Here is a 27238-nt window from a genome sequence, read left to right as displayed (position 1 = left end):
GGACGTCAACAGCCCCAGCTCTAGGATAACAGGGTCCTTCAGCAGCTGTTATGTGGTGTTGCCCAGAACCTGGGCACACAGGCGGAGGAGGTCGTGGAAGACTTTGACCCTGTTGTTGACATCCTCTCACCCTCTGGTCCCTCTCTAATCCCCTTGCCCTTAATAAGAACGATTACTGAGACAACAAAAACCCTATGGCACACCCCTGCATCTCTGGCCCCTACAGCCAAGAGGAATGAGAGGCGGTACTTTGTCCCTTCTCAAAGATATGAGTATTTATACACACCCCTAGCCTCCTACCCCCCCGACTCCCTGATGGTTGATGCAGCCAATCAGCGAGAGTGCTAGGGCTACCAGGGACCCGCCCCTAAGAGCAGGGTGGCAAAAAGACTTGACCTTTTTGGCAGGAAGGTCTATTCCACCACGGGAATACAGCTCTGCATTGCAAATCAACAGGCCATAGTGAGCAGATATTCACACAGCGCCTGTGCTGCGATGGCAAAGTTTGCTGCACTACTGCCGCAGGACACTCATGCAGAGTTCTCGGCATTGGTGGAGGGGGGAAAGCTGGTCTCCCAAGATTCCCTACAGCTGCACTAGAGGCACCAAATGCAGCCTCACATGCTATGGCTATGGGGGTTGTAATGAGGAGGGGTTCCTAGTTGCAGGTCTCTGGTCTGCCCCATGAGGTTCAGCAAACAATCCAGGACCTCCCCTTCAAGGGTTCAGCCCTCTTTTCCGATAAGACGGAGAAAAGACTCCATAGTCTGAAAGACCCACCAGCCACTCAATGGAGGCATTTCTGGCCACAACCTCCCTCTAGGTTCTACCAACCTCAAAACTGCCAGGACGCTCCTTGTAGGAGAAATAGGATCGATAGAAGGAGGCAGCATCCCTCCTCAGGCCAGGGCTCGGGCCAGCCCAAGCCATTGCCTGGCCTCAGACCAGCCTTTTGAGGGTGCAGACGAGGACTGCGTACCAGTACTGGAACTGCATCCAATCTTTCTTACCTTTTGTCCCGAGTGTCCCCTTTCTGGTCCCATGTCACCTTGGACCGCTGGGTGCTCTGCATGGTAGAGAGGGGATATTCCATTAAATTCGGTGCCTTCCCACCCTTCCACCCCCCTCACCCATCCCTCTTCAGGGACCCCTCTCATGAGTAACTTCTTATACAGGAAGTGCACTCACTCCTCTCAGTAGGGGCAGTGGAAGAGGTTCCTCAGGAGCAAAGTGGCAAGGGTTTGTTTTCCCAGTATTTCCTAATACCGAAAGCCAATAGTGGCCTCAGGCCCATCCTGGACCTATGGGAACTCAACAAGTTCATCAAGAAACTCAGGTTCCGCATGGTCTCTTTGGCCTCCATTATCCCCTCATTGGATCCAGGAGACTGGTATGCCGCCCTCGACTTGAAGGATGCGTACTTTCACATAGCGATAATTCCACCTCATAGAAGATACCTCAGGCCAGGGCATACCTCCCAGAAGCCAGGTTTCAGTCACTGGGCAACATCATATGGGGTCTCAGGCAGTTCCCCACCACTACAGCAAGGAATTGCCTGGAGCTTCTGGGGCACATGGCCGCGTGTACCTACGTAGCACAGGATGCCACACTCAGGCTTCATCCACTCCAGTCATGGTTAACATCAGTATATCAACCAGCTCAGGACACTTTGGACAGTATCATAGCCCTGCCTTGCCCGATACTAGGCTCCCTCCTGTGGTGGCTCGACCCACAGGTAGTATGTGCGGGGGTCCCCTTCACCAGCCTCCAACCATCCTTCTCATTAATGACAGATGCGTCAGATCTGGGATGGGGGCACATTTGGGAGACCTCAGGACCAAAGGCTTCTGGTCTCAGGCGGACCTTGCTCTACATATCAGTGTCAGAGAATTGAGAGCGGTGCACCTAGCGTGCCAGGCTTTCAGAGTCTATGGATCAGGAAGATGTGTATCAGTCCTCATGGACAACACCACGGAAGTGTTTTATATCAACAAACAATGGGATGTATGCTCCTCTCCCCTTTGCCAGGAAGCCCTCATGCTGTGGGACTTCTGTGTAGACCACTCGATACACCTGCGGGTATCATACCTCCCTGGGATACAGAACGAGCTGGCAGACAGTCTCAGCAGGTCTTTTCACGGCCACGAGTGGTCCCTCCAGCCCGACATAGTGAGCTCAATCTTCCAACACTGGGGCTTTACCCAAATAGACCTGTTCGCCACACAACGCAACAGGAATTGTCAACTATTCTGTTCCTTCCTGAATCACAGCCCAGACTGTATTCCTACTTCTGTGGGGAGGCCGCCTCCTATACTTGTTCCCTCTGGTTTCTCTCATTCACAAGGTGCTCCTCAAGATCTGCAGGGACCGAGCCCTAGTGATATTGGTAGCTCTGGCCTAGCCACGCCAGCACGGGTACACATTGCTCCTGGAAATGTCTGTGGTAACTCTGGTCACCCTACCACTCGTTCTGGACCTAATCACACAGGATTATGGCTGCCTCCAGTATCCAAACCTCGAGTCACTCCACCTCACAGAGTGGAAGCTTCATGGCTGAATGCTGTGGAGCTGTCCTGCGCTGATCAAGTCAGACAAGTTCTCCTTGGAAGTAGAAAGCCCTCCACAAGGACGATGTACCTGGCCAAGTGGAAGAGGTTCTCCATCTGGTCAGAGCAGCACCATCAATCTCCGATGCTTGCTTTGGTGCCATTTATACTGGACTGCCTCCTCTATCTTAAGCAATAGGCAGTGTCCGTATCATCAATAAGAGTTCACTTGGCAGCTATCTCCGCCTTCCATTCAGGCACAGACGGCTACTCAGTCTTTGCAAATCCAATGATCAGCTGTTTCTTTAAAGGTCTTGACAGACTATACCCGTAAGTACGACAGCCTACCTGGCTTGCGATCTCAATCTAGTCCTTTCCAGACTTACGGGACCACCATTTCAACCACTGGCGATGTGCTCCCTGCTTTATCTCTCTTACAAGATGGCGTTTCTTCCCTATCTTCCTTCAGTGACCCTTCTCACAGGAGCTTTTTACAAACAGAAGTGACTTGTTGCTCTTAACAGGAGCAGTAGAAGTAGTCCCACAGGAATAAAGGGGAAATGGATGGTACTCCCAATATTGTCCCATTCCGAAGAAGAAAGAGGGTCTTCATCCCATTCTCAATCTGAGGAAACTCAACAGATACATGTGCCACCTCATATTCAGGATGGTAACACTTGCCTCCACTTGATTCCAGTGCTCCAAGCCCAGGACTGATTTGCAGCTCTTGACCTACAAGATGTGTACTTCCACATTGCCATTCATCTGGCCCACAGGAAGTATCTGAGATTCACGGCCAGGCCAGATCACTACCAATGCAAAGTTCTACCCTCCAGACTCTCCATAGCACCAAGAGTATTGCAATGGTGGCGGCAAACCTCAGGAAACAAGGGAAACATGTCTGCCCACATCTAGATGATTGTCTGAACTGAGGGTTCATCCTCGGATGAAACTAGCAGTAGTACAACAGACATTATCTCAGTTGGGACTCCTGGTGAATTATGAAAAATTGTCTCTCATATGATAGAATGCCTAGCAGCTCTGCTTGTCTCTCAAGCAGTATGAGCTTGCTTACCAAATGACAGATTTTAATCTATTCACTCCCACATATTCAAATTACTGGCAAAACTGTCGACCACAGTGAATGCCTGTCTAGCCCTGGCTCCATCTTGAATGCTGCTGGTGGACACATCAGGGAGGGTTGGGGAGACTCATTTGGGTCACTTCCAGGTACAAAGGCGTTGGTCCTCAGTCAACCTTAAACTCCATATGAACCTCTTAGAGCTAAAGTGGTAAGACTGGACTGTATAGCTTTCAGACATGCTCCACAGGACTTGGTAATGCAGATCATGATGGACAACACACTGGCAATGCACTACATCAACAAATCAGGCAGCATCTCTTCCCATTTATGTCAGGAGGCCATCGAACTCTGGAAATGGTCCCGGCTACATGAGGTGACCTCAGTGGCCCCTCACATTGTTGCCAATGTTGGTGTTACTATGATTTTAAGAGAATGAACAGAATATTCAGGTGGACTGAAACTATAAAAGGGAGGGGTGAACAAACTCCCCAAGGGACCTCTCCTCTCTCTCCCTGTCCATCTCTTTTGAGAAGCCAAAAGAGGCAGCCTTTGGACTCTGGGTGAGGGGTCCTGACCTAGAGGTTGGTCAGTAAGACTAATGGAAGCATGTGGTGAGAAACTTTGCTTGACTCTAATATAGTTTGTTACTTTAGGCACTAGAAAGCGTTTGATCTTTTTTCTTGTAACCGTTTTGTCTTTTATGCCTCATTGCTTGTATTCCCTTAAAATCTATCTCTTTGTAATTAATAAACTAGTTTCATTGTTTTATCTAATCCAGTGTGTTTAAGTTGAAATGTCTGGGCAACTCCATTTAAGGTGGCAAGTGGCTGTATATTATTCCCTTAAAAGAATAATGGTCTTAATATATTTGGACTGTCCAGGAGAAGGCTGGGCAGTACAAGGCATACATTTCTGGGGGGAAATCCAGGACTGGAAGTGTGTTGGGTCACCCTGCAATATAACCAAGGCTGGTGAGAGCCAGGGTGTAACAAACACATCTGGAAGTGATCTGCATACTGGCAAACTGTTTTTGCCATAAACCATTAATATGAGCAAAGCTCCTTTACAGAAGTGCAAGGTCTATCAGTACATGCAGAATAAAGTGGAAGACCTCTCATTTGAAGGGCTGGATATCTTCTTAATTTTTGCATGTTAGTGTTAATTAATTTATTGTATGTTCTCCAATTAAACATTTTAGGTCAAAAGGAAAAATGGTAGATATGCTAATGATGATGAAATCAGCCATTTGGTTTTGTTTTTTCCTTTCTTTGACACTTCTGTATGTGCTGATAGTTAACAAAGTAAAACACTAATGCATTTTGAGAAGAAGTCTGACTCAATGGTCAGAGTGTTAGACTGGAATTTGGAACACCCAGGTTCAATTTCCTGCTCCACCACAAAATTTTTATGTGACCATGGGCAAGTCATTTAGGGTATATCTGCACTGCGATAAAAAGTGTCGAGTCTCAGAGCCCGGGTCAGTTAACTTGGGCTAGCGGGACTAAATATAGGAGCGTAGAAGTTCGAGCTTGGGCTGGAGCTCAGCCTCTGAAACCTTGCAAGAAAGGAGGGTCTCAGAGCCCAGACTCAGATCAAGCCCAAACGTTTACATTTTTAGCCTCTCAGCCTTAACCCTCTGAGTATGAGTCAGTTGGCCCAGGCTCTGAGACTCAGCACTGTGGGTTTTTTACAGCAGTGTAGACATACCCTTAGTCTCTCTTAGTCTCCTTTCAATTCACCATTTGCCAAATACAGATAATAGTACTTCCCTACCTCACAGGATTGTTGTGGGTGTAAATATATTGAAATATGGCGAAGAGCTCAGATACCACACTAATGTGTGCTATATATGTAGCTGATATAAACAGATTAAGTACCTAAGATAGATCTGAGCTGTGAAAGCACTTATTTGTTTTTCTTGTTCATTGTACACAGGAATCTCTTGATGAAGTAACTATTAAAGATACCTTGGAGGGTGACAACATGTATACCTGCTCTCACTGTGGGAAGAAAGTGCGGGCTGAAAAAAGGTATAATTGTGAAGAAACAAACGTTATTAGCATTTCTTTCTAACTATGAGTTCCATTAATTTCTGTTCGTAGTTTCCATCAAGTGAGAGTAGTAGTCCAAAAATAATCGATAATTATTTAATATTTGAATAACAATAATACTGGAGACCGAAACAGGATCCTAGCCCCACTGTCTAAAGCACTGTACAAACATATAAAGATGTGATCTCTATCCCAAAGAGCTTACAATATAAAAATATAATGACCTACCTAAAACATTTTAGGAAAAGGTCACCTACTCCATAATATCTGCCTTTCTAAAATCGTAACCTCAACGCTCTCGTTTTTCATCATAATCCTCACTGTTCCTTTTGTAGAAACAAATCTCAACTCATTTACTGTAGAACTCATTTACTGTATATGTTTTTGATCAGTCAACTTTGTTGGAAGTTTATTCCATATTTTCATTACTCTTTACACAAAGTGATTGTCTGGGTTCTTTAATCTTGATTTCTGCTTTTAAAATTGTTCTGTAGCTTTTGGAACTCTTTAAAATATATAAAGAAAGTATGTGTGTTATCTGTATCCTCTTATTTTATTTTTAAAAACTTCACCTGATATTGGAAGCTTCACATTTGTTTTTTGCAGTGATTATAAGTGGCACAGGAGAAACGTTCCTTACTGTAAATCTTATAAATATGTTCAGGAGTCTAAAGATTTTAGTACAGATTATGTTCTGCGTTGAAATATGTCTACAAGAAAGAGTTTTGCACATAGATATATGAGTGGTGATGGCAGTGTAGTTAGCAGATGTTGATGCCAGGGTCTGCAAAAAAAACAGAGGCTTAGAACCTAATAAGTCTACCATCTTTTATTTTTGCAAGTAAAGAAAGGGCCTAGTCTTTATTAATGACTGTCCAGGTTGAAAAATTCAGATTATAGATTTCAGCCATGTGTGATTGGAATGAGGAAAAAATAGACTTACACTATTGGGAAAGTGTTCTCTCCCCCTCCCCCCCATCATCTTTTCATAATTCAAAAATACTTATGTGATTTATTTAAAAAAAGAAAAAAATCCTTGGACTGAGACTAAGCATGGACATTTTCCATCAGAAAAGATTATTTTTTTCAGATTGTAAACGGAGTGTGAAACAGCACACAAAACAGGATCATTATTCTTTATAAGACGTCCCTGATGTAATCTTCACTGTAGGGAGTGCTATTATGTGCTTACTGTAATAAAGGCTGTTTTAAATTAGTCTTCTATCCAGTACCATAATGTAATCCCTGTTACATGTGTCATCTGATGACAAGATTTTTTATAAAATTTGACTAACTGATACTGTGTAAGGGATTGTGGTTGCTGATTTTTAAATTTTAGGTGACGATTTCTAACATGAACTGGAAATGAATGACAGGAGAGAAAGTTTTGAGAGATTTTGTGGCAGTATTATCTAAGCAATTCAGTTTTCTTAAATATTAATTCCTTGCATCTTTAGGGCATGTTTTAAGAAATTGCCTCGCATCTTAAGTTTCAACACTATGAGATACACATTTAATATGGTCACCATGATGAAGGAGAAAGTCAACACACACTTCTCATTCCCTTTACGTTTGGATATGACACCTTACACAGAAGATTTTCTCATGGGAAAGAATGACAGAAAAGAAGGTAATTGATTTTGCTTTGTCCCTGTAGTTTTTTGACAACCGAACAGTGCTGAAAATTCGACCTTTTGAAAATTTTTGTCTAGTAGTGTAATATAGTGTCAGTTAAACTGCGTAGCCAGGTGGCCAGGGGCATATGGTGAAATTCATGGAAATTAAGCTCGAAAAAGTCGTGGAATAGTAATATTTCTTAGCAATACACACAAATCCAAATAGTTAATAATTCTAAACACATCTTTCATGTAATTAATTCCACATCTTTCTGTCTTCTCCTTCATGTGAGGTTAAAAAGCAACTAAAGGCTTATGAAGCCTATATTTTTATTTGTTTACAAAGAAATTGTAATTTATTATATTTAATATCCAGTGACTGCTAAATAATTTTCTTTGTAAATACAGCACAATAACCAATATAAATTATTGATAAAACTATTTTTATAATGAATTAAAAATTCCTGGCTTGTTATGTATAGTTTGTTGTTGACTTGTTTTATATTTGCAGGATAATATGGTGGCCAAATTCTTGAACTTTATAAAATGGTCCACCAGTAAGGAGCATACATAAACTGCAAAAGCATTACTGTGTATGCTTGTATTCTGGGTCAGAAGCAACCCCAGAAGAATAGTGACCCGTGCTCCACCTGTTGGGTGTGGGCTTTCTGGCTGCTACCTATTGCAGTGCCTAGAAGATATATGCTGTTTGTCAGTGTATTTGGCAAGAAGTATTTATTGTAAGTTATCTGTATTAATTCTAGTGTTGTGAAGGTTAAAGGAATAACTTGCTAAATATTGTATTAAATTATTTAAGGTTTTAAGGACGACAGTGAATATTTAAAAGAAACTGAAAGTTATGAGTACGATTTGATAGGCGTGACCGTTCATACAGGCACAGCAGATGGTGGTCACTACTACAGTTTTATCAGAGATATAGTCAATCCCCATGCTTACAAAAACAACAAATGGTGAGTTGTTAAGTGTTTAATAATTCTTGTTTGTGATGTATTTGTATTGTGATGTATTGGAAAATTCTTAAGATGACAATGTCATCTATTTCAAATAGGGTACTTTAACTCCCTTGCTTGAACTGTCCTGTTAAGTGATTGCAAATATATTTATTTATCAATTTATCTTCTTCCAGTCAACAAACATTTTCTCCTGGTTTTCGTGGGGCCTTTAAAAGAGGGTGAGCATTGGGTGGATTGATCAGAAAGTAGCTATTTAAAATCCACAGTATGTTCTCTATTAAACTATAAAAGTTTAAAGATAGGTCAGATTTGCCTACATTTCTTGCTTGTGTTACATCAGTTTTGTAAAGTTCATTGGCTTTGCCATGCCAATAGGTGCAGACCACCACATGCTATTAATCCTGTTTGCATATATTCAGCACAAGATGTTCTGATGCAGGTCATAAGATTGTAAAGAATCAGTAAAAAGAAAAGGAGTACTTGTGGCACCTTAGAGACTAACCAATTTATTTGAGCATAAGCTTTCGTGAGCTACAGCTCACTTCAGCATACATGCTTGTGTAATAACTTTGATGTATGCAAGACATATATGAAGCAGAACAAAATCATTACTCTTTACACTGTGGGCTTTCTTATGCTAATTAATATTGCAGTAAAATGTATTATTAGCAGTTCAATGCACATTAACAACTTTGGTAAAATGACTAGGTTTCTGTATGTCAGAGAGATGCCAACTGCTTTGGAAGAGAATGTTTAAATTTTCTTTTGTAAAGCAGATTCAGAAAAAAAACCCCAACTTGTTTCCATTATGATAATAATTATTCTTTGTCCTTCAACTTTGTCCTTTTTGTTTTCAGTTTTTAACTATCAATTTTCATGGCGGTGCTTAACTTTTCATTTTGCTTTTCTTTAAATCTATTCAACTCTACATCTGGGAAATTCTCAGTTACAGTTACAGTTATCAAAATCTGTCCTTACTGTTCTTTGATACATGCAAAATATTGTTTTGTCTCATCTGGAATTTACAAATTTGCTAGTGTTTTCCAATCTGTTGAATTTTTTCAGTGCTCAACACTTATCAGATGTAATTATCAGTGGTATGTCTGAAAATTTTGTAGCCTTTCTTTTTTCTAACCCCAATAGAAAAGGGAAAGGGAGGGAGGCAGTTTCTCTAGCAGAGGTCTTCAGCAGAGACTTCCTCTTGTAACAGTCATTGTGTCCATTTTAGCTGAACATCACTTTCATATTGTAATGTTCTTTAATGGGGTTACTTTTGGAAAAACCTTGCATCAATCTCCTTGCTTAGTGGTGTTGGATTTTAAGAGTCTGACATTGCCCTTTTCTTCTCAATTTTTTGTGACTTCTCTTGTTGATCATGTTTCAGAGGAAGGAAAGATGTCCTGTGACTTAGAAAAATAAATTTTGCTCCCTTCCTAAAACATTAAAGATCTAGATCCATCTATCCATCCAGGGTTCCTTTGGCTTTCAGTAGTCTAAATAATAATGTGCTGGACTCCCTCAAGCTGTCCACTAAGCTCCTCAGCTCCTCTGAATTTGTTTGCTGAGCATTATGAAATTTGTCCATGAAGGTGGGGTATCTTGTTCCACCTCTGTAAAATAGTATTTCCCTTAACAAGGAATAGCATTTTTGTGAGAAACAATGGATTCAACCCCCCTCTAACTTGTCAGGCAACAAATTTATATTTTCAGAAAAAAGGACTAGGTCCTCTTCATTGGGAAAAAGTCAATCCTTTGCAGTCAGATGTTCCTTCAGCTGTCTAAGTCTAGTTGCGGTATTTTGGGAGTGTGCCCAAGCCTTCCTTCTCTGCCCCTAAGAATGGGTACAAAGGTTTTGGGCAATCAACCTGTTCCCTCCACAGACTTGTTTTTTTTTCCCTTGAGGGGTGGAATCTATGATTTTCTTTTCATTCTAGTGGAAAGCCATCTCTCTGAATAAGAAGTCCTTTTTCTCTTGAGGGAAGGTGCTCGTGTCATTTTCCTGGCTACTGATTGACAAATAACAAATTAGCTGGTCAATGTGAATGTAATTTTGCCTTTACTTCCTCATAGTTTTATCTTTCACGTATAAATGTCATTCTTTTGATGTAGATGTTTGGTATTCTTCGTCTACTGTAAGAGAGGTAACAGACAACTGATTCAAAAGTTTAATCTTTTATAGGTATCTTTTCAATGATGCTGAAGTAAAACCGTTTGATTCTGCTCAGCTTGCTTCTGAATGTTTTGGTGGAGAAATGACTGTAAGTTGTAGCCTTTACCTCAAGACTTCTTCCCACCCCACCCCACCCTTTTTTTTTATTACAATCTCAGAAGGTAGTACTGGACAGTAGCCCTGCCCTGAGGACTCAGTCACTCGGGTTCCATAGTGCTCTGCCTTGCCCTCATACCCCTCCAGTTCAACATGTATATGAAGCTGCTAAGGGAGTTTCATTGAGAGGGTTGTGGTAGGGACAAGGAGACTGTACAGCCTGAGTCTGTTTATTTTCAGGCCATGGTGCAAAGTCTGTTTGGTTGCCCAAACTTTCCCTGAGAGGGAGTGGGTTACCTGGAGTGTAAGTTGATGAAGAGGGAAGTTCTTTTGGTGAATTGGGAATTTTTTGGGTGGAATGCAGAGCCAAATTAGTTTTTTGTATGTGTTTAAAAAAAAAGTCTATTAGTGAAATAGCTGTACATTAACTTTATAAATACAGGTGCATTTTGCCCAAATAAACAGTTGCATAGCAATTGATATCCTTTATAACTCGTGTATATTATTATTCACATTACATTAGTTTCCTGATCTGTACAATAGTGATAACTTTTTTAAAAGCGTTTGAGATCCTTGACTGAGAAGCACTAATAAGTATAAAACATATTAATATTAATGGTTCAGGAACCACCAGTAGCTGCCAGAAAATGTAGTTCTTCAGACTACTGGCCGGAAAGAATTGGCAAATCAGGCACGCACCCATCCCTAAACAATTGTTTAATGTTTGTGTATTCAGACCTATGCCTTGTATAGTTTTTCTTTCGGTCAGAGAAGGGAGTTTCATGGATTTAAAATAAATATTAAAAGCCAATTACTTTACAAGGCTGTTCCAGCTTCTTGCCTTGACTTTTGAATCTACCGTATGAATCAGCCTTTTGTCAGCAGGGTGAATATTTTTACACACCTTTAGTACAAAGCACTGTTAAACCAATTGCAAACATTCACAGTGTATAAAAAGCCTATGGCCATGTGTTTTCCTGATTTGCATGATTAATAACAGCTTATTACAACAATTCCATGAACAAGCTAAAAATTTCCACCTGGTAAAGTTGCCATGCCAAAGTACAACACAAAATTGATTCCATGCAGAAGATCTGCAAAACTTCTGCAGACTCCAAAAAAAGAGGATATGGTCTGGAGAAATATGAGAGGAGTCAGAGTCAAAATACTGTATATGCCACCTTGGAAAATGAAAGTAAGCTACTACAAAAAACTAAAAATTATTTAACGATGAGCAAGGAATATAATTGATGGCAGACCCTGCATGGAGGGCATAAAGTGGAGATGCCTCCTTGCATACTGAGACCAGAACCATCCACAATGAGGCCATAATAACTAGCTTGTAATGAATATTTTCAGTAACCCATGTTGTCTTTTTGACAGACCAAGACATATGATTCTGTCACTGATAAATTTATGGACTTCTCCTTTGAAAAGGTACCCTTTTCCCCTTTCATTTGCTAAGTAAATATATTTTTAAATTTATGACCTAAGTAATCTCTCTGTAGAGCAAAAGTTATACAGATTTCTTTTTCCCTTAAAGACACATAGTGCGTACATGCTGTTTTATAAACGGATGGAACCAGAGGAAGAAAATGGCAAAGACTACAAGTTTGATGTTTCATCAGAGTTGCTGGAGGTACAAGTTGGTTTGCTTTAACAATGTAAAAATATAGTAAGAAATCCTATCCCAATCAGTGGGATCTGAGTAAATATAGAAAATAAAATTTGATTTTAAATATTAAGATAATTGAAAGGCTTGCCATCTTTCATAGAACATTTTGTAATGTAACATTACTCTTTACATTGCTAAAATTAACATTGTGTCAGTGTTTCCATTATAATCCACTACTTTCCAGAGTTTGTAACCCAGCAGTAAAAATTAACTAAAACTTGGTCTCGTAACCTTTAAAAAAAAAAAAAAAAAAGGGAAGGTTGCATTTTTTGTAAGTTCCATTTTATTTAAATAAAAAATAGCAATGCTGGCAACAAGACAAAAAGTGTAAAATGGATATTAAATTATATAAAATACTGAAATTCACTGATATTTCTAAAGTGAAAAGAATATGTAATTGAGAGCTGGCAGCATAATCATCAAAGAAAGCACAATAAAGAAGATGGTCCATTATACGTATAAGGCATAACACAGACTAGGTTGTGCAGTTGTTGTGACATAATTTAGCTGGGTGTCTTGTTCTGTAGTAAGGCCCCAGGCCAAAAATCAACTGTCTCCAGCACACCAGAAGTGCAGTTATATTACAACACACTATTTGAAATAGTCATAACTAGTATACTCCAAACAGGAAAGAGTTTGGTTTATTTAAAAAAAACAAAGAAACCCCAAAGTCCATTTCTGTTCTATTGTACTTACAAGTGGGCTGCAAGAAAAATAGTTAAACATTTATAATAAATTATTTCTGTGAGATGAGAAAATCTTTCAGTTGAGCTAATATGCTTCAGAGATCTTAAACAGAAAGAATGGTTTCAGTGTAAAACAGGCTATAATATCTGAGGGCCTTCTATATCCTGTCAATTTTCAATGCATTTAAGCAACTACGGAATGGAAAATTATAGCGGGAATTCTGACTTGAGCAGTTTTTCTCTCGGTCATATAGACTAGACCAGAGCTGTCCAGCCTGTGCCTGGGAACCACCTGTGGCCTTCAAGGCTCTAAATTGTGGCCTTTGATCGCAAAATGCATTAAGAAGATTTGTATTGATTACAAATTGAAAGCTTGTATCTTGGGATTATGGCCTGTGATTGTTAAACTGAAGTGTTTAAATCAGCCCTGTTGCTGTGGGGAGAAGATGAGGCAATGCCTCTACTGTAGCTCTAACATGACAGACAGTGTTCTGAGTAACTGCAGCTGCTAAAGCGCTCATTCACTAGTTGCCTGTTGTGTTGCAGAGGGGAAATGAGAGAGTAGTTCTTTCCTGCAGACTTGTGAGCAGGATAGGAACTCAACTGGCTCTGCTTGACCTAGGGAAGTGCCTAGCAGAGGATGTGAGAGGAAGAGAAGAGAAGCTGAGAATCAGTCACCCATTGCATCTCCCTTATTTTATGGCACATAAAAGCACTGAGGGGTGCTCTAACTTGTCAGCTGGCCACCAAGGGACTTGGCTGTTGAGGGACTACATGCCAGCAGGAAATAGTTGGAACACATCATGCACTTGCCTCACATCCTCCATGTCTCTTAACCACCTACTCCATGCACATACTTTGCAAAAAATTGCAGGGAAAGAGGCATAGGAGCTGAACATGTCAACCCTGTGCCTGTTAGAGATGCATCTCTGTCTGTGCCAGTGGTATCCCTAATAGGGAATTTGCATTTGATTGGGGTTTTTTTTGTTTGTTTTTGTTTTTTTAACTCCTCTTCTGCCACCGGAGTGGCCCTAGAGAACAAAAAACAGCAGGGAATCTGTCCTAATGTACTGATTTGTGGCCACTTTTATGTTTTGGCTCTCAGTGAATGAACACTGAAAAACAGTGAAAACAATGAAAAAGTTGGGCATCACTGGTCTAGTCCTTAGCCAGCCAATCAGATTATGCTTTCAGTCCTGCCCAATTAAAAAATAATCCATAGAAGACTTCAGCAAAGAGTTAAAGTTTCAAATCATTCATATTGGAAAAAAAATTGTGCAAACCAGTTTGGTCAAAAGCAAAATTTCAGTCAAGGAGATCTGGCACAAAATGTTGTTTTGGCCCAAATTCTGCCTTCAGGGTTTTATCAAAAGTTCATTGAAGTCAACATAAGTCTTTCCATTAATTTCAGTGAGCTTCGGATCAAGCCCATACTCCTTAATTGCACCCAGGCACCCCCATTGACATTACTTCTAATGTTTATTTGTTGGCTTTAATGGGGTTGCATGACTTCAGTGGGAGATGCTGGGTGCTTAGCATTTTTGAAAATTGTGCCACTAATTTAGACACCTAAATATGGACTGAGAAACCTAGTATTAGGTACTTATTTTTAAAAATCTTGGACAAGTAAGCAAGTATGTGGAAAGGTGTTTGTGTGTGTGTGTGGAAGGGAGGGGCGATTGGGAACTGTCATCTGCCATAGTAGAAATAAAACATTGAACCTATATTTTAAACTAAAATTGAGAGACAAGATTGGGTTTTTAGTCAACCAATATTAATTTTATTTTTTAAATCACACAAACTTTAATGAAGAAAACTGGTTTCTTGTATCTGATGTTAGTATTTTTTCTTCAGTGGATATGGCATGATAACATGCAGTTTCTTCAAGACAAGAACATTTTTGAACATACATATTTTGGGTAAGTTTTGCTGTAAATACATATTATTCTGAGTTGTTTTTACTCAATCCAGATTTTTAAAATTTATTTTAATTAACAAAATATATTACTGACTCTAGGTTTATGTGGCAGTTGTGTAGTAGCATTCCAAGCACATTACCAGATCCAAAAGCAGTCTCCCTAATGACAGCAAAGGTAAAGTATCTTAACATCATAAAACATTTCTTCTAAACGGAATATGTTTAAATGATAATTCTGGACACTGATTAATTGTATAACATTTTCTTGCAGTTAAGCACTTCCTTTGTTCTGGAGACATTTATCCATTCAAAAGAAAAGGTGTGTTGGTTTGCTTATAAATTCATAATAAGTAGTTGTATGAATTCAGTGAAATTTACCTGTCCCTCTGTGCTTTTATGTAAAAGGATGTGGTTTTGAGTCAAACATACACAGTAGTCACTACAAAGAATGTGTACAGTTTCAGATTTCATAGTGACCCTCAAATGAAAAGCATAAAAATGGGTTTGTGCCTCTTTGCTTCTTTCTACTGTAAATTTAAGGCTTGAAAAATTGTGTGTGGTAGGGATGGGGAGTATTGGGCTGGGTTGGGTTGTTTTTTTCCCTTAGAAATGTCAGGACTGACAAATCTTGTATTCACTTTTTGATGGAACAATTACTGTATGATTCAGAGATGTGAATTAGAATCTTTTTTAGGCTCTAATCAAAGGGGCAGGGTGTTGAATCCTTAATAAAGAGAGTTGTGCTTGTAAGTGTTTCAGTTAAATAGATATTCACATAAACACAAAGCAAAGAGTTTCAATCAGGCTGAATAAAAATCCTTTTAACTCTCCGTTGATTTACTTTCTTTGTATCTGTGATGTCAGTTCTTCAGTCATCCAGGTTAGTCAAGACCTGTATTCCTAATATAAAAACAAGCAAGGGAAAAAAAAGTCAAAAAAAAATTTCAGACCTTTTCATACAGTATATAACACTTATGTTCAAGAAGATTGTGTGCCAGATACTCTGGTCCACCTGGACTGTGTTTGATACAGAACTGTTTCCAGTAGATTGAGGGTCTGGCCACAATTTGGCATAAATTAGTGCAGCTTTAGGACTGCTGTAACTTATGCCTAAACCCCGTTGTTTTCCATTTAAACTGATTTTTACTGGAAAAAACACCCAGGTTTTATAAAAAGTATTATTCATTTTTTCCGATTTTCACCCTACTTTTGTATTGTTCAAATATATAAAAATAACTTGTTTTATTAGGAAAATACTATACATTGCATGAGGTACATGTATTACAATAATACATTAATTTGTTTATACATGGAAAGTTGCCTGTTGAAGTAAGGCTCTGTATTAGTCTAGAAAAGCTGTTCTCAACCTTTTTTTTTCCTGAGTCGCCCCTCCCCCCCCCCCCGCCCCCAAATGCTATAAAAACTCTGTGGCCCACCTGTGCCACAGCAGTTGTTTTTCTGCGTATCCAGTAGATTAAAAGCCCAGAGCCAGCATTAAGGGGTTGCAAGCAGGGCAATTGCCTGGGGCCCCAAACCTCAGGGAGCCCCACAGAGCTAAGTTGCGCAGGCTTTGGCTTCAACCCCACATAGTGGGGCTCAGGCTTCAGCTTTCTGCCCTGGGCCCCAGTGAGTCTAACTCCAGCCTTGCTTTCTGTTTTATTTTGGAGGACCTCCTGAAACCTGTTCACAGCCCCCCAGCGTTGAGAACCTCTGGTCTAAAAGTTACACACAATAAACAAACAGGCACGCATGCACGCAAGCTCTGAAGTGCATGCGCATCTCAACATATTGACAAATCTCATGCCCACCACGTACACATTTCAAGCTGTTAGCAGATAACAGTTTAAAGATCGGACACACTCAAATGGGAAGAAAACGAAAATCTGTATCAGAATACATTTCAGAACACAAGGAAGTTTAAAAATAAAACAAAGAGAGGAGGAAAGGATGAAGTTGAGTGTATGCACTGCAAATGGTGTGGCCCAATTAATAAATGTAAATATTTATAGGCTAATAGTTCTAAGTCTACAACAGTTAACTTATTATTCAAATGAAAAGTTTTATTTGAGGTTTAGAGATATATTGTTTTCTTAGACCCAGAGGGGGCATTGTGTTTTGAGTTCTGTTTTAGTTCTGCAGCAAACCACATTGAATGCCCTTCATCAAAGCATTAATCGATTGAATAGTTTCCCCTGTCCTTTCATCCACCAAAATAAATCCCAATATTTACCCATAAAAATTATTCATAGTTTTTTCCACTAATTTCCACCTGTTTTTGTTGTTGTAGTAGTAAACACTGATAAATCCCTGGGGAAAATTAAATAAAAAACAAAACAAAAGGCCCTACTTATGCCCAAGCTACTCACAGCTCCCAGGAGTTGTTCCAGCACCTGGCTATCAGTCAGATGCAGAGGCATCCTTGCCACAGTTCTTTTCACCTGGCTATCCCAGTTATGCCAGAGCAAACTAAGAGTAGTGTAGGAACTCCTATGACAACCATACATCTCTAGAAAAATCTCCCATGCCAGGGGGATTCTCAAGAGCCTGGTTCCTCCTTGTTTAAAGCTGTTTTGTTTCAGCAGACCAAAGCAAACAGTAGCAGCAGGACCTAGGTCTGTGAACTTAAGCTGCTCCAGAACAATACCTGGACTCATTTTTCAAATGCTATCACTGTAATGGAGTGTAAGAGGTTACAGATACCACCTTTCATTAGATAAGAGGTTGTCTATCTCTGGTGGCTGTGGGCTTTTTTGAAAAGAGCAAAGGAAAAGCTCAATGTCTTGTTTAGCGCTTCATCTCTCATGAAATGTTTCTCATAACTGAAGCTGTTGTGAGCTAATGCTGAAATGTGTTATGGGCTTGATCCTGCAAGGTGCCCAGGATTCTGGCCCTGATCCAGCAAAGCACTTAGGCATGTGCTTAACATTAGGAGTTAAGTGGGACTACTTCTATCAGTAAAGCAAACAGGATTTGGCCCCCATCTCATTTTCTTTACTACTATTTATTGGCAATAAGTGTTAATTTTTTTTAGATATGTATATATATGTATGTATATGTGTGTGTATATGTCTGTATATTCCCACATAAATCTAGTAATGAAATAGGATTGCTAATGTAGTTACATCAAGCAGAGCTGTGACAAAGCCTTTTACTAGCTCCTCAGATATTATTAAATATAAATAATAGAATATAAAATAATTTTCAGCTCTTCCTTTTTTTACTGAATGGTGATCTTTAAGGGCAAGATTGAGTCTTTAGGTTCACCCTTTAGTGTGCTTAGCTGCCTTGCTTCAGGCTCTGAGAGTCATTTCTTGCTCTGCATCTCTCTTGTCCCGAAGGAGTAAACTACTTCACTCATGTGGTCTGTGTGAGGGAAGAAAACAGAGCTATGGCTCCCCCTGCTCCTTGTCCCTCCCCCATCTTACTTGTGAGGTATTGGGGGGGGGAGGGAAAGAGGCACCTGTAAGTGTATAACCCCTGCTCTTCTCCTTACACCCAGAGCCACAATTGAGGCATCTCTAATGCAGCCAAGCAGGTGTCCATACTTCCCCCTACATTCCTGCGTGGCTGTGTTAGATCTAGAGACAATCTAGTCCAAAGTTAGGAAGTAAAAAAATATATATTCAGTAAATTAAAGCTCTTTACTTATCAGCAGTTTCAACTTCTTTAAACTCTTCATACACTTCAATACAAGAACGTAGCATGTACATTATGGAGAACTAATGTGGACTTGTTTGTTCCTTAAAAATTAGCTAATTTTTTACCATCAATCACCTAATCTCACTTTTAAACTAAAATCAGATTCTAAATCTTAAAATGATACAAAATATTATTTCCACTTAATTAACTGAAAACTCTTGATATGCCTTTAGTTTTGGGATCATGTTGAGAATTAATTTTGGCAATTAAAATAGTGTTGTTTGGCAATTAAAATAGTGGTCTCCCTATTATAGTTGAGTTACAGCTCTTGGTATTTGGAGTCATTGGATTTTAATATAAACATGGATTATGATTTCTCCTAAGAGTGCAGGAGGAGGATAAACAATACTTGGGAAAGATTTTTTTTAGGATGTAATTAATATCAAATCAGTTTAAATGTGAAAAATGCAGTGCCAGGATAGTGACTACACAATGCATAGTACTTAGTTCAATCTCCAAAATATGTATTACTTTTTTGTTAAGAGATTTATTTCAGTTTCATTAAACATTTTAATGGATTGTGATTGCATTTGTTCTTAAGACTAAATATATTAACTGGTTGTGTAGAAATTTAAGATTAAGTTGGAATTTGATCTTAAAATCTTTTTTCCTATTTCTCTTTAGCCCACAATGCTTCAGTGGATTGAACTGTTAACAAAGCAGTTTAATAACAGTCAGGCAGCTTGTGAGGTGAGATAAATAATGAGGTGTTGAACAAGGTAAAAAAGTAAAAAAACAACTTTATATAAAAAATTTTGCATTTTTAGGGATTAGCATCACTAGGTATTTTGGAGTATTTGGACATACGTGTACTAAGAGGTGAAATTCCTCCCCCGTGCAAAGCCTAAACTTTGTATGAAGAATGTTGCAGGGACTAAGAGGATGACATTGCTTCCCCTTCTGGTGAGCCTGTAGGCAGGCCATAAGGCAAAACGCTTTCATGACTGTAGTAGTAGACATAGTTGTCTACACCCTCTTGGGCTGACTGTTTAATATTGATAGGTTTTGCAGAGGGGTTTAAGTGGCATGAGGTTGGTCACTTGGCACAGTAGACATCAGAAGGGAGTTTCATGAAGAAGGCATGAAAACAAGGGAAAGGAAACAAAAGGAGCAGTGACATGGGAGGCTGGGGTGGAGTGAAGAGAGTAAGAAAGAGAGTAAGAAGTGGTAAGAGTAGAGAGATAGGCAAGAGCAAACTCATACAGAGCCTTGCTGGTGAAGATGAGGGACTTGAACTTGATGTGGAGGGCAAAGGAAAGCCTGTGAAAGGATGAGAAGAATAGAATGACATGGTAGGAGTTTTGTGGGAGGAGGATGATTTTAGCATTAATGTTTTTGTATGGACGAATGGGAGCATGGGGGGAAGCCAGGAGAAAGAGATTGCAGCCTGAAGATGAAGGCATGTCCAAAGAATGTTGCCATATGGCTGGAAAGAACAGAATTTTGAGATAAAGGAGAGGAAAAATTGACAGAATTTGGTCTTAATCTGAATATGCAAGGAGAAGGGTGTCCAATATGACATTGAGATTGCAAGTCTTAATGACGGAAACCTTCTGTTACTGCATAATGTTATAATTTCAGCCATAATTAATATCCTGCAATAGATGTTATCTAATATATATGCATTAATTATAGTGTTTGTTTTCAAATCCAATCTTCAGATTGTTAAATTGATATTTAACATTCAATAATCTGGTGACACACATTCATCACTGTGGTTTGAGAATAAGACACCAAAAACAAGTTAAGTGAAGGACCTAGAAATAGAAGAACATGCTAAAATACTATTAAACCAAGAAAAAAAAAAGAAGAACCTGGATTGTTCATTCTAAAGTGGCAACATTGTGTAGTGAATAGAGCATAGTTCTATGATTCAGGAGGCCTCGGTTCTACTCCCAACTGCCTTTCACCATCTGACTTTGGAAGAACATTTAATCTCATAGAGACTAATCTTCTCCAAATGTAAAATAGAGATAATAATGCTTACTCACCTTTGAAAAGCGTTTAAGGCCCTGATTCAGGAATCACCTAAGCATCCCTCTTCTGCAAAGCACTTTAGTATGTACTTAATCTTAAATACGTACTTAAATGTCACTGACTTTGATGGGATTTAATTGCATATTTAAGGTTAACCACATCCTTAAGCACCCTTCTGAAACAGGGATAGCTTCTCTGAATCCAGACCTTAGAAATCCTGGGATGAAGAGTATTAAAGATATTACATGCAAACTCGTATGTATAGTTACTATTTTCCCTCTTTCTTCCTTCCCCAGGGACAAAGGATTTTCAGATTTCTCTTGGACTTATGTTTTCTGTTTTAATAATAATACTTTCTAATAATCCTCTGAATTTTAATAGCATATTAAAGGATGACTGTAAGAAAAAATAATGACTTAATTTGAAATGTACAACAAAGAGCATATAATATGTATTTTATGCAGTGGTTTTTGGATCGGATGGCTGATGATGATTGGTGGCCAATGCAGATTCTAATCAAGTGTCCCAATCAAATTGTGAGGCAGGTAAGAAAAATATGATTTTATACAAAAAAATACCATTTGATCCATGAGCAGAAATGGTTGTTCATTACTAATTGTACAATATTATTGGCCATTCACATTACTGCACATAACTCTCATTTCCTGCTCCATGTGTATATATGATTTGTGAAGTTTATGTGGCTATGCAAACATCATATTATTCATAGCAAAATCCTATTCAGAGTCTTGGAATATAAGGCCAGAAGAGACTACAAGATCATCTAGTCTGATCTCCTGTATGTCACAGGCCACCAACACCACCCAGCACCCGCACTATAACTCCCCAGCTGAAATTAGACCGAAGTATAACAGCCCAAAAGAGACTAGACTGTTATGTGCCACAGATAGATAGTAGGAGGGACCAAGGTGCACCCGTGCTTCAGTCCCTGCAGTAGTAGGAAAATGATTATGTGATATATACTCAGATAATCCTGGCATATGACCCGCACCCACTCACTGCAGAGGAAAGTGAAAATCTGCCAATCCAACCTGGGGAAAAATTCTTTCCCAGCCCCACATGTGGCAATCAGTTACTCCCTGAGTGTGTGAGCAAGAACCATCCAGTCATAAATGCAGTGTTATGGTTCACAGTCAAAATCACTAAGTCAGATAGGGCTTAATTTAAGATTCTTGCAACATCAACATAAACTCAGTCAAACTGCATATTTGTTTATATTAACTTATATTTTGTAACATAAAAAATGACATAGTGATCTACACACTTAACCAGAGAAACAGGAATAAAAAATAATACATACTGTAAGTACAACGCTCCCAAGTCAATACTTGTGTTCAAACCTTAACTTTTGCATTTTCTGTTTTTTTGTGTGCTATTTTTAACTGTGAAACATTTTCATTAACATAATTTTTGAATTTTATTTCCTTTTCTGTAAAAGTCATGAAAGTGAAAAAGTTATCTGTACTTAGTGTTAGTATTTGAATATTCACAGTTACTCTAAGTTCATAACTCACTAAGGTGGGAATGAGATAGAACCAAGCTGTTTGACTTTGGCTGCTTAGCTGAAGGCATTTTTTTATTAGCTTATATTACGACTATATCTTGCATCAGAAAAAGATACAAGTAGTCCCACTGACAACTTGCTTAGCTAGAATCTGCAAGATTCTGTACTTGAATTCTATAATTTGCAAAATATAGCAGAATGTATCAATAAAACGCTAAAATCGTAAGTGATTTTTTTCTCACTACCACAGTTTTACCTTTTTCTGGTATTAAGATGTTTTTGGGAGGATTTTGCTATGTGTGCCTCCTTTGGTCAGGTCAAGTGGGGAGAATGCTATGGTAATAGTTGCAGTGTAAAAGTATAACTCATTAAATATGCAGCAGTGTCACAATGGCAGTTGTGCTTCATTAGGTGCGCTTAAATATTAGACAAATGTGCTAGTTCTTAATGAGTACAATGTATATTTCAAATTTCAGCCATTTTTTGCTATAGACATTCTTAAAAAAAGTTTAATTAGAATTATTATACAATGAAATAAATTTACGCACACCCAGAGACAGAGTATGCAAAATGTCAGGCAAAAAGTAAATAATGAATATGTAGGAACAGAAAATAATGGAAACTATTGTGTAACCTTTATGACAAGCACTGTCAGGTGCCCATTTCATTATAATCCAAAATACGCTAATAGTAAGACCGTATCTAGGTTCCAGCCATGAAGTGTGTTCATTAAAATCAGGTTTGACTGTCACATTAGAGTTTGATACTGCAACATGACAGCAAATAGAATATGGTCATCTTAATCGTGACTATAATTTTGAAACATTTAGTATTGGGAAACACAGTTTTTGGAACCTGAATATGCTTTACTATAAAAACACAGACCCACGCATACTTAAAAAAGTGAACAAAAGAAGTCTATTTTATAACTTATCCTTTTGCAGATGTTCCAGCGCTTGTGTATTCATGTGATACAGAGACTGAGGCCAGTGCATGCACATCTGTATCTGCAACCAGGAATGGAAGACTGGTAAAATACTTACACCTGAAACCTTTTTTTATTTTTAATTAAATGTGCTGCAACTGTGTCAAAGATTTGCTTATTAAATTATCCTAAATTATCCTGTAAGCATGAGACAAACAACAGAGATGTAGGAGCAGGAGCAATTACAGACAGAGTGAAAGCCACTTGGCAACAAACACACCCCCAGAGCCTACGTGGCCCTGGCTGCTAGTATGGTTGATTGATGATGTTGGATACCCCACTGGGCTTGTGGGATGTCTCTCCCTTCATGGGGCTTGGATGCATCATGGGGCTCCCCTCTGACCTTTCAGCTCCACAGAAAATATGTCAGTCCTCTCCAGAATGGCTGCCACCTGTGGCACCAAAAAGAGACACTAACAGAGCAGTTAGAGCAGATCTGTCATCCTCCTCCTCCTTTCTTACATGTTTGGATAGCAGTGAAATAGTTAATGATATCAACATTTTAAATTGCCATCTTTGGGGATCTGAGTTAACACTCTCAATTCGGATTAATGGAACAGTTCATACCTCTGCGGGCTGTTCTTTTAGGCTCTTTGCAGATTCAGGCAGTAATCGCTGTATCTGTTCATACTCATTTCACGTTTTCTGGATTTTCTCATCAGGGCTACAGACATTCCTATAAATGAAATCTGAGATTTTAAAGAAAAAGGTGGCAGCCTCAAGAAATAGTGTCAGTTCGCTGACCCAGCATGACTTAGCCCAGTGTGAATTCTGGTCTTTTTCCCTCAGTGGGGTCGGAGAAATTCCTTCACTATGGGGGCAAACGCCATCACATGTTCCTTTTGTGGTGTGTGAAAGTTCTTGACCTATCCTCTTGCTGGTGGAGTGGGAATGTGAGGATCAGACCATATCATGCAGAACTGGGGAAGATTCTGCTATAATCTCTCTCTCCTCTGCAAGGTTCTGAATTTTTACCACCACATTTTGCCTTACAGAGTGTGGTGGTGCTTAACATTTCAGCATTAGAGTTGAAAGATAGCAGCATCCATACTCTACTGCTTCTAAAAAGACCTCATTAAGACAAGGCTGCTGCAAGAAGGATAAGGAGACCTGGTGTCTCAAACAGTGTCATATAGGTGTGGAAAGCCACTTCGTCTTTCCCAAAATGTGACACAGGTTGGGGCTCATTTCCTGATCTCTTCTTAGCACCCAGAAATAACTTCAGGAGACATGCCCCTCTGTGGAACTTCATTTTCCAAGGGAAGAGTAGAGGGAAGCAAAACTGACTCAGGTACTATGGTAGGGATATTAACAGTTTCTCTTGGTAGTGGTGTTGGCACAGGTACTGAAGCTAAAAACGTGTCTGAGGGAAATGCACAGGCAATATATATATTTGCCTGTCCCCTTGGGTGGGATGTGAGAAGGAGGAGAAGGTGCCATAAGCAGATAACTGAGTTAGTAAATCAGATTGCTTGTGGCTAGACAGTATTCAGGAAGAGCACAGCTGCTGAGGATGGAAGGGAGAGGATTCAGTTCATTTTAAGTTTCTAAGACAAAACATTTTTGAGATTAGAATATTTAAAAAGCATTAGAAGAAATTTTCTAAACATGATGAACACTTACTTTTTTCTGATCCTGGTATCTCTGTCGCTTGTCTAAAACACAGGTCTCATTTGCAAACAACACCATAACATTCCTGTACAATAATCATTGTCTGACTTGATAACTGAGAAAATTTGACATGGAAGTTAGAGAGAGACTAATTATGAAATCCCATTATGTTTTTTTATAAAATTCCTCTTCCGACTAAAACCATGCTTTAATAAATTCATTTTCACCCTCATTACACTGACAAGCATTTCAGTGGTAGGTGCCATTTATAATTTGGGTGATTATATTGTGATGTATAATTGTCTTCCATGGTATACTTACCATAGCTGATATAGTGTTGGAGCCTTGAATCTTTACAGTAAGAATGGAATATATAAACATAGATTCATTGAACTTCCATTTGGACTGGTTCAAGATCATTTTGTCTAATGCAAGTTTAACGTACTAAATAGAACTATGTTTTCAGTTCGGATGACATGGATGGTCCTGTGGAAGATATTGGTAGCCGCTCATGTGTAACTCGCTTCGTGAAGACGCTCTTGTCAATTATGGAGCATGGTGTTAAACCTCACAGTAAACATCTCACGGAGTACTTTGCATTTCTTTATGAGTTTGCCAAAATGGGAGAAGAAGAGGTGAATATAGCTTTTGTAGTTTTAGAAATTGTGTTTGTATATATAAATGTATGTGTATTACTCAGATAACTCAATATTTACATTTTCAGAGTCAGTTCTTGCTTTCATTGCAAGCCATATCAACAATGGTCCATTTCTACATGGGAACTAAAGGACCTGAAAATGTAAGTTTAAAATATTTTTTTTTGTAGAAAAATAGATTTTCATATTTCAGACTAAGTAATCCTTGTTGCTTTCTTTTTTAATTTACCAGCTGATAAATAATATCAAAACTGTTCAGTAAATTTTGCACTTTAAAAGAAAAATAAATTAATATGGTCATCTCAAGTGAATGTAGCATTTCTGAAAAATGCTGGATTGATTATGCTGTATACTGACGTTTTTTGTTTAGTACAGAATTAGCAGCAGACATTCAGGTTCTTCATACTGTCCTATCAGTGTGCCTCAATTCTGGTTTAGAGTGACCCCTTCTAGACCTGAGAGGATAGGTCAGTTTCCATATCCATTTAATCCTTGGTTTTTCTGCTGAGACTGGCAGTAATATTGCCCTTTGTGTCAACAGTTTGTATTATGTAGACTGCTATCAGCTAAGATGTGAACTGAGACTACCAATTCACTTCATGTACACTTTAAACTTGCTTGCAATTTCTTAGTAATTAATTAAATTATCATAAAGAAATAAATAGGATGGTCTCAACCCAGCTTTTGAATTTATGTTGTGTAGTTTTCACATACAAATATTTGAACATGCAAAGCAGATAATTAGATGTCTGTTTGATTTGATTTGTGCAAGCAAATTAGGGTGTTTGGAATGCTCAAAACTGAGAAAAAAATTTAAAACATTTAGAAGTCTCTTTGAAACTCTGGTATATAATGTCATTATTGAGTTTATGGATCCCCTCCCAACCCCCCCTGTTTATCCAGCCACAAGTTGAAGTGCTATCTGAAGAGGAAGGAGAGGAGGAGGAGGAGGAGGAAGACATTCTTTCATTAGCAGAAGAAAAATACAGGCCTGCTGCACTTGAAAAGATGATTGCCCTGATTGCTCTTCTGGTTGAACAGTCTCGCTCAGAAAGGCAAGAACTTCCAAGGGACATATTCTGACTTTGGTTGTACTGTGTAAATCTGGAGTTACTCTGGTTTTACACTAGTGTAACTGAGATCGTACTCTGGCACAGTGTCTTTAGGCATTTTAAAGTATAATATTGAGTGCTTTGCTGACCAAACGACTGAAGTTCCTAGTAAGACCATTGAACAATCATTTTATAGGCCTAATTTTTAATTATTTAGCATGCTCAAATTATAGTATCAGTTTTAATTTAATTCATCTATTTTCTCTTAGGTGTAACATTAAAATTTATAGTAGAGAGCGCCTTGGGCTGACATACTCAGTTCCCTGGTTGCTAGTACATAAATCCAGTTTAATGGTTTCTATGCTAAAGTGATAAATATTTTGTTGTGTTTTAGGCACTTGACTTTGTCACAAAATGACATGGCAGCATTAACAGGAGGGAAGGTAATATTTCTAAATATGAAAATATAATCAACTACCTTGGGGAAAAAAAATCATTAAAAGTTGTCAGATATTAATAATACCTTGGTCCTTTTACAGGGTTTTCCTTTCTTGTTTCAACATATTCGTGATGGCATCAATATCAGGCAAACCTGCAATCTCATTTTCAGCCTGTGTCGGTACAATAATCGACTTGCTGAACACGTAAGTACCAGCCACTGCTGCTGCTTATTTGTTGAGAGGGTTTAACTGAACAGTGTACTGGGGTGATTTATTGTTACAACTGAACAAACATAAATCTAAAAGTGAGTTTTGTTTGTGTTTTGTTTTTAAGATTGTGTCCATGCTTTTCACATCTATAGCAAAGTTGACTCCTGAGGTATGTAAAGAAACTGCCTATCTAGTAAATGATTTGTCTTAATTTTTTTCTGTTTTAAATGACTAAATTAATCTTTTGATAGCCAAATGATCCATTAA

General features: G+C 38.8%; 1 protein-coding gene across 12 annotated transcripts in view; it reads left to right on the top strand.

Annotated features, from left to right (window-relative positions):
• Positions 1–27238, top strand: part of USP34 (ubiquitin specific peptidase 34) — a 266198-nt gene that overhangs the window by 200626 nt on the left and 38334 nt on the right. For 11 of the 12 annotated variants that reach the window (XM_073339379.1, XM_073339385.1, XM_073339383.1 and 8 more), the window contains 18 exons: positions 5566–5660; positions 7139–7311; positions 8115–8268; positions 10451–10529; positions 11921–11974; positions 12081–12176; positions 14753–14817; positions 14916–14991; positions 15088–15135; positions 19140–19205; positions 20957–21037; positions 22962–23047; positions 25080–25248; positions 25338–25412; positions 26173–26324; positions 26716–26764; positions 26861–26965; positions 27096–27140. In XM_073339379.1, coding sequence (XP_073195480.1) covers positions 5566–5660; positions 7139–7311; positions 8115–8268; positions 10451–10529; positions 11921–11974; positions 12081–12176; positions 14753–14817; positions 14916–14991; positions 15088–15135; positions 19140–19205; positions 20957–21037; positions 22962–23047; positions 25080–25248; positions 25338–25412; positions 26173–26324; positions 26716–26764; positions 26861–26965; positions 27096–27140 — 1668 coding nt within the window. The remainder of the gene's footprint in view (positions 1–5565; positions 5661–7138; positions 7312–8114; positions 8269–10450; positions 10530–11920; positions 11975–12080; positions 12177–14752; positions 14818–14915; positions 14992–15087; positions 15136–19139; positions 19206–20956; positions 21038–22961; positions 23048–25079; positions 25249–25337; positions 25413–26172; positions 26325–26715; positions 26765–26860; positions 26966–27095; positions 27141–27238) is intronic. The other variant, XM_073339382.1, reaches the window with a different exon arrangement.

Source organism: Lepidochelys kempii, chromosome 3 (assembly GCF_965140265.1).
Source record: "Lepidochelys kempii isolate rLepKem1 chromosome 3, rLepKem1.hap2, whole genome shotgun sequence".
Taxonomy (NCBI): Eukaryota; Metazoa; Chordata; order Testudines; family Cheloniidae; genus Lepidochelys; species Lepidochelys kempii.
The sequence above is the reverse complement of the archived record's forward strand: the minus strand, read 5'-3'. Positions and strand labels throughout refer to the sequence as shown.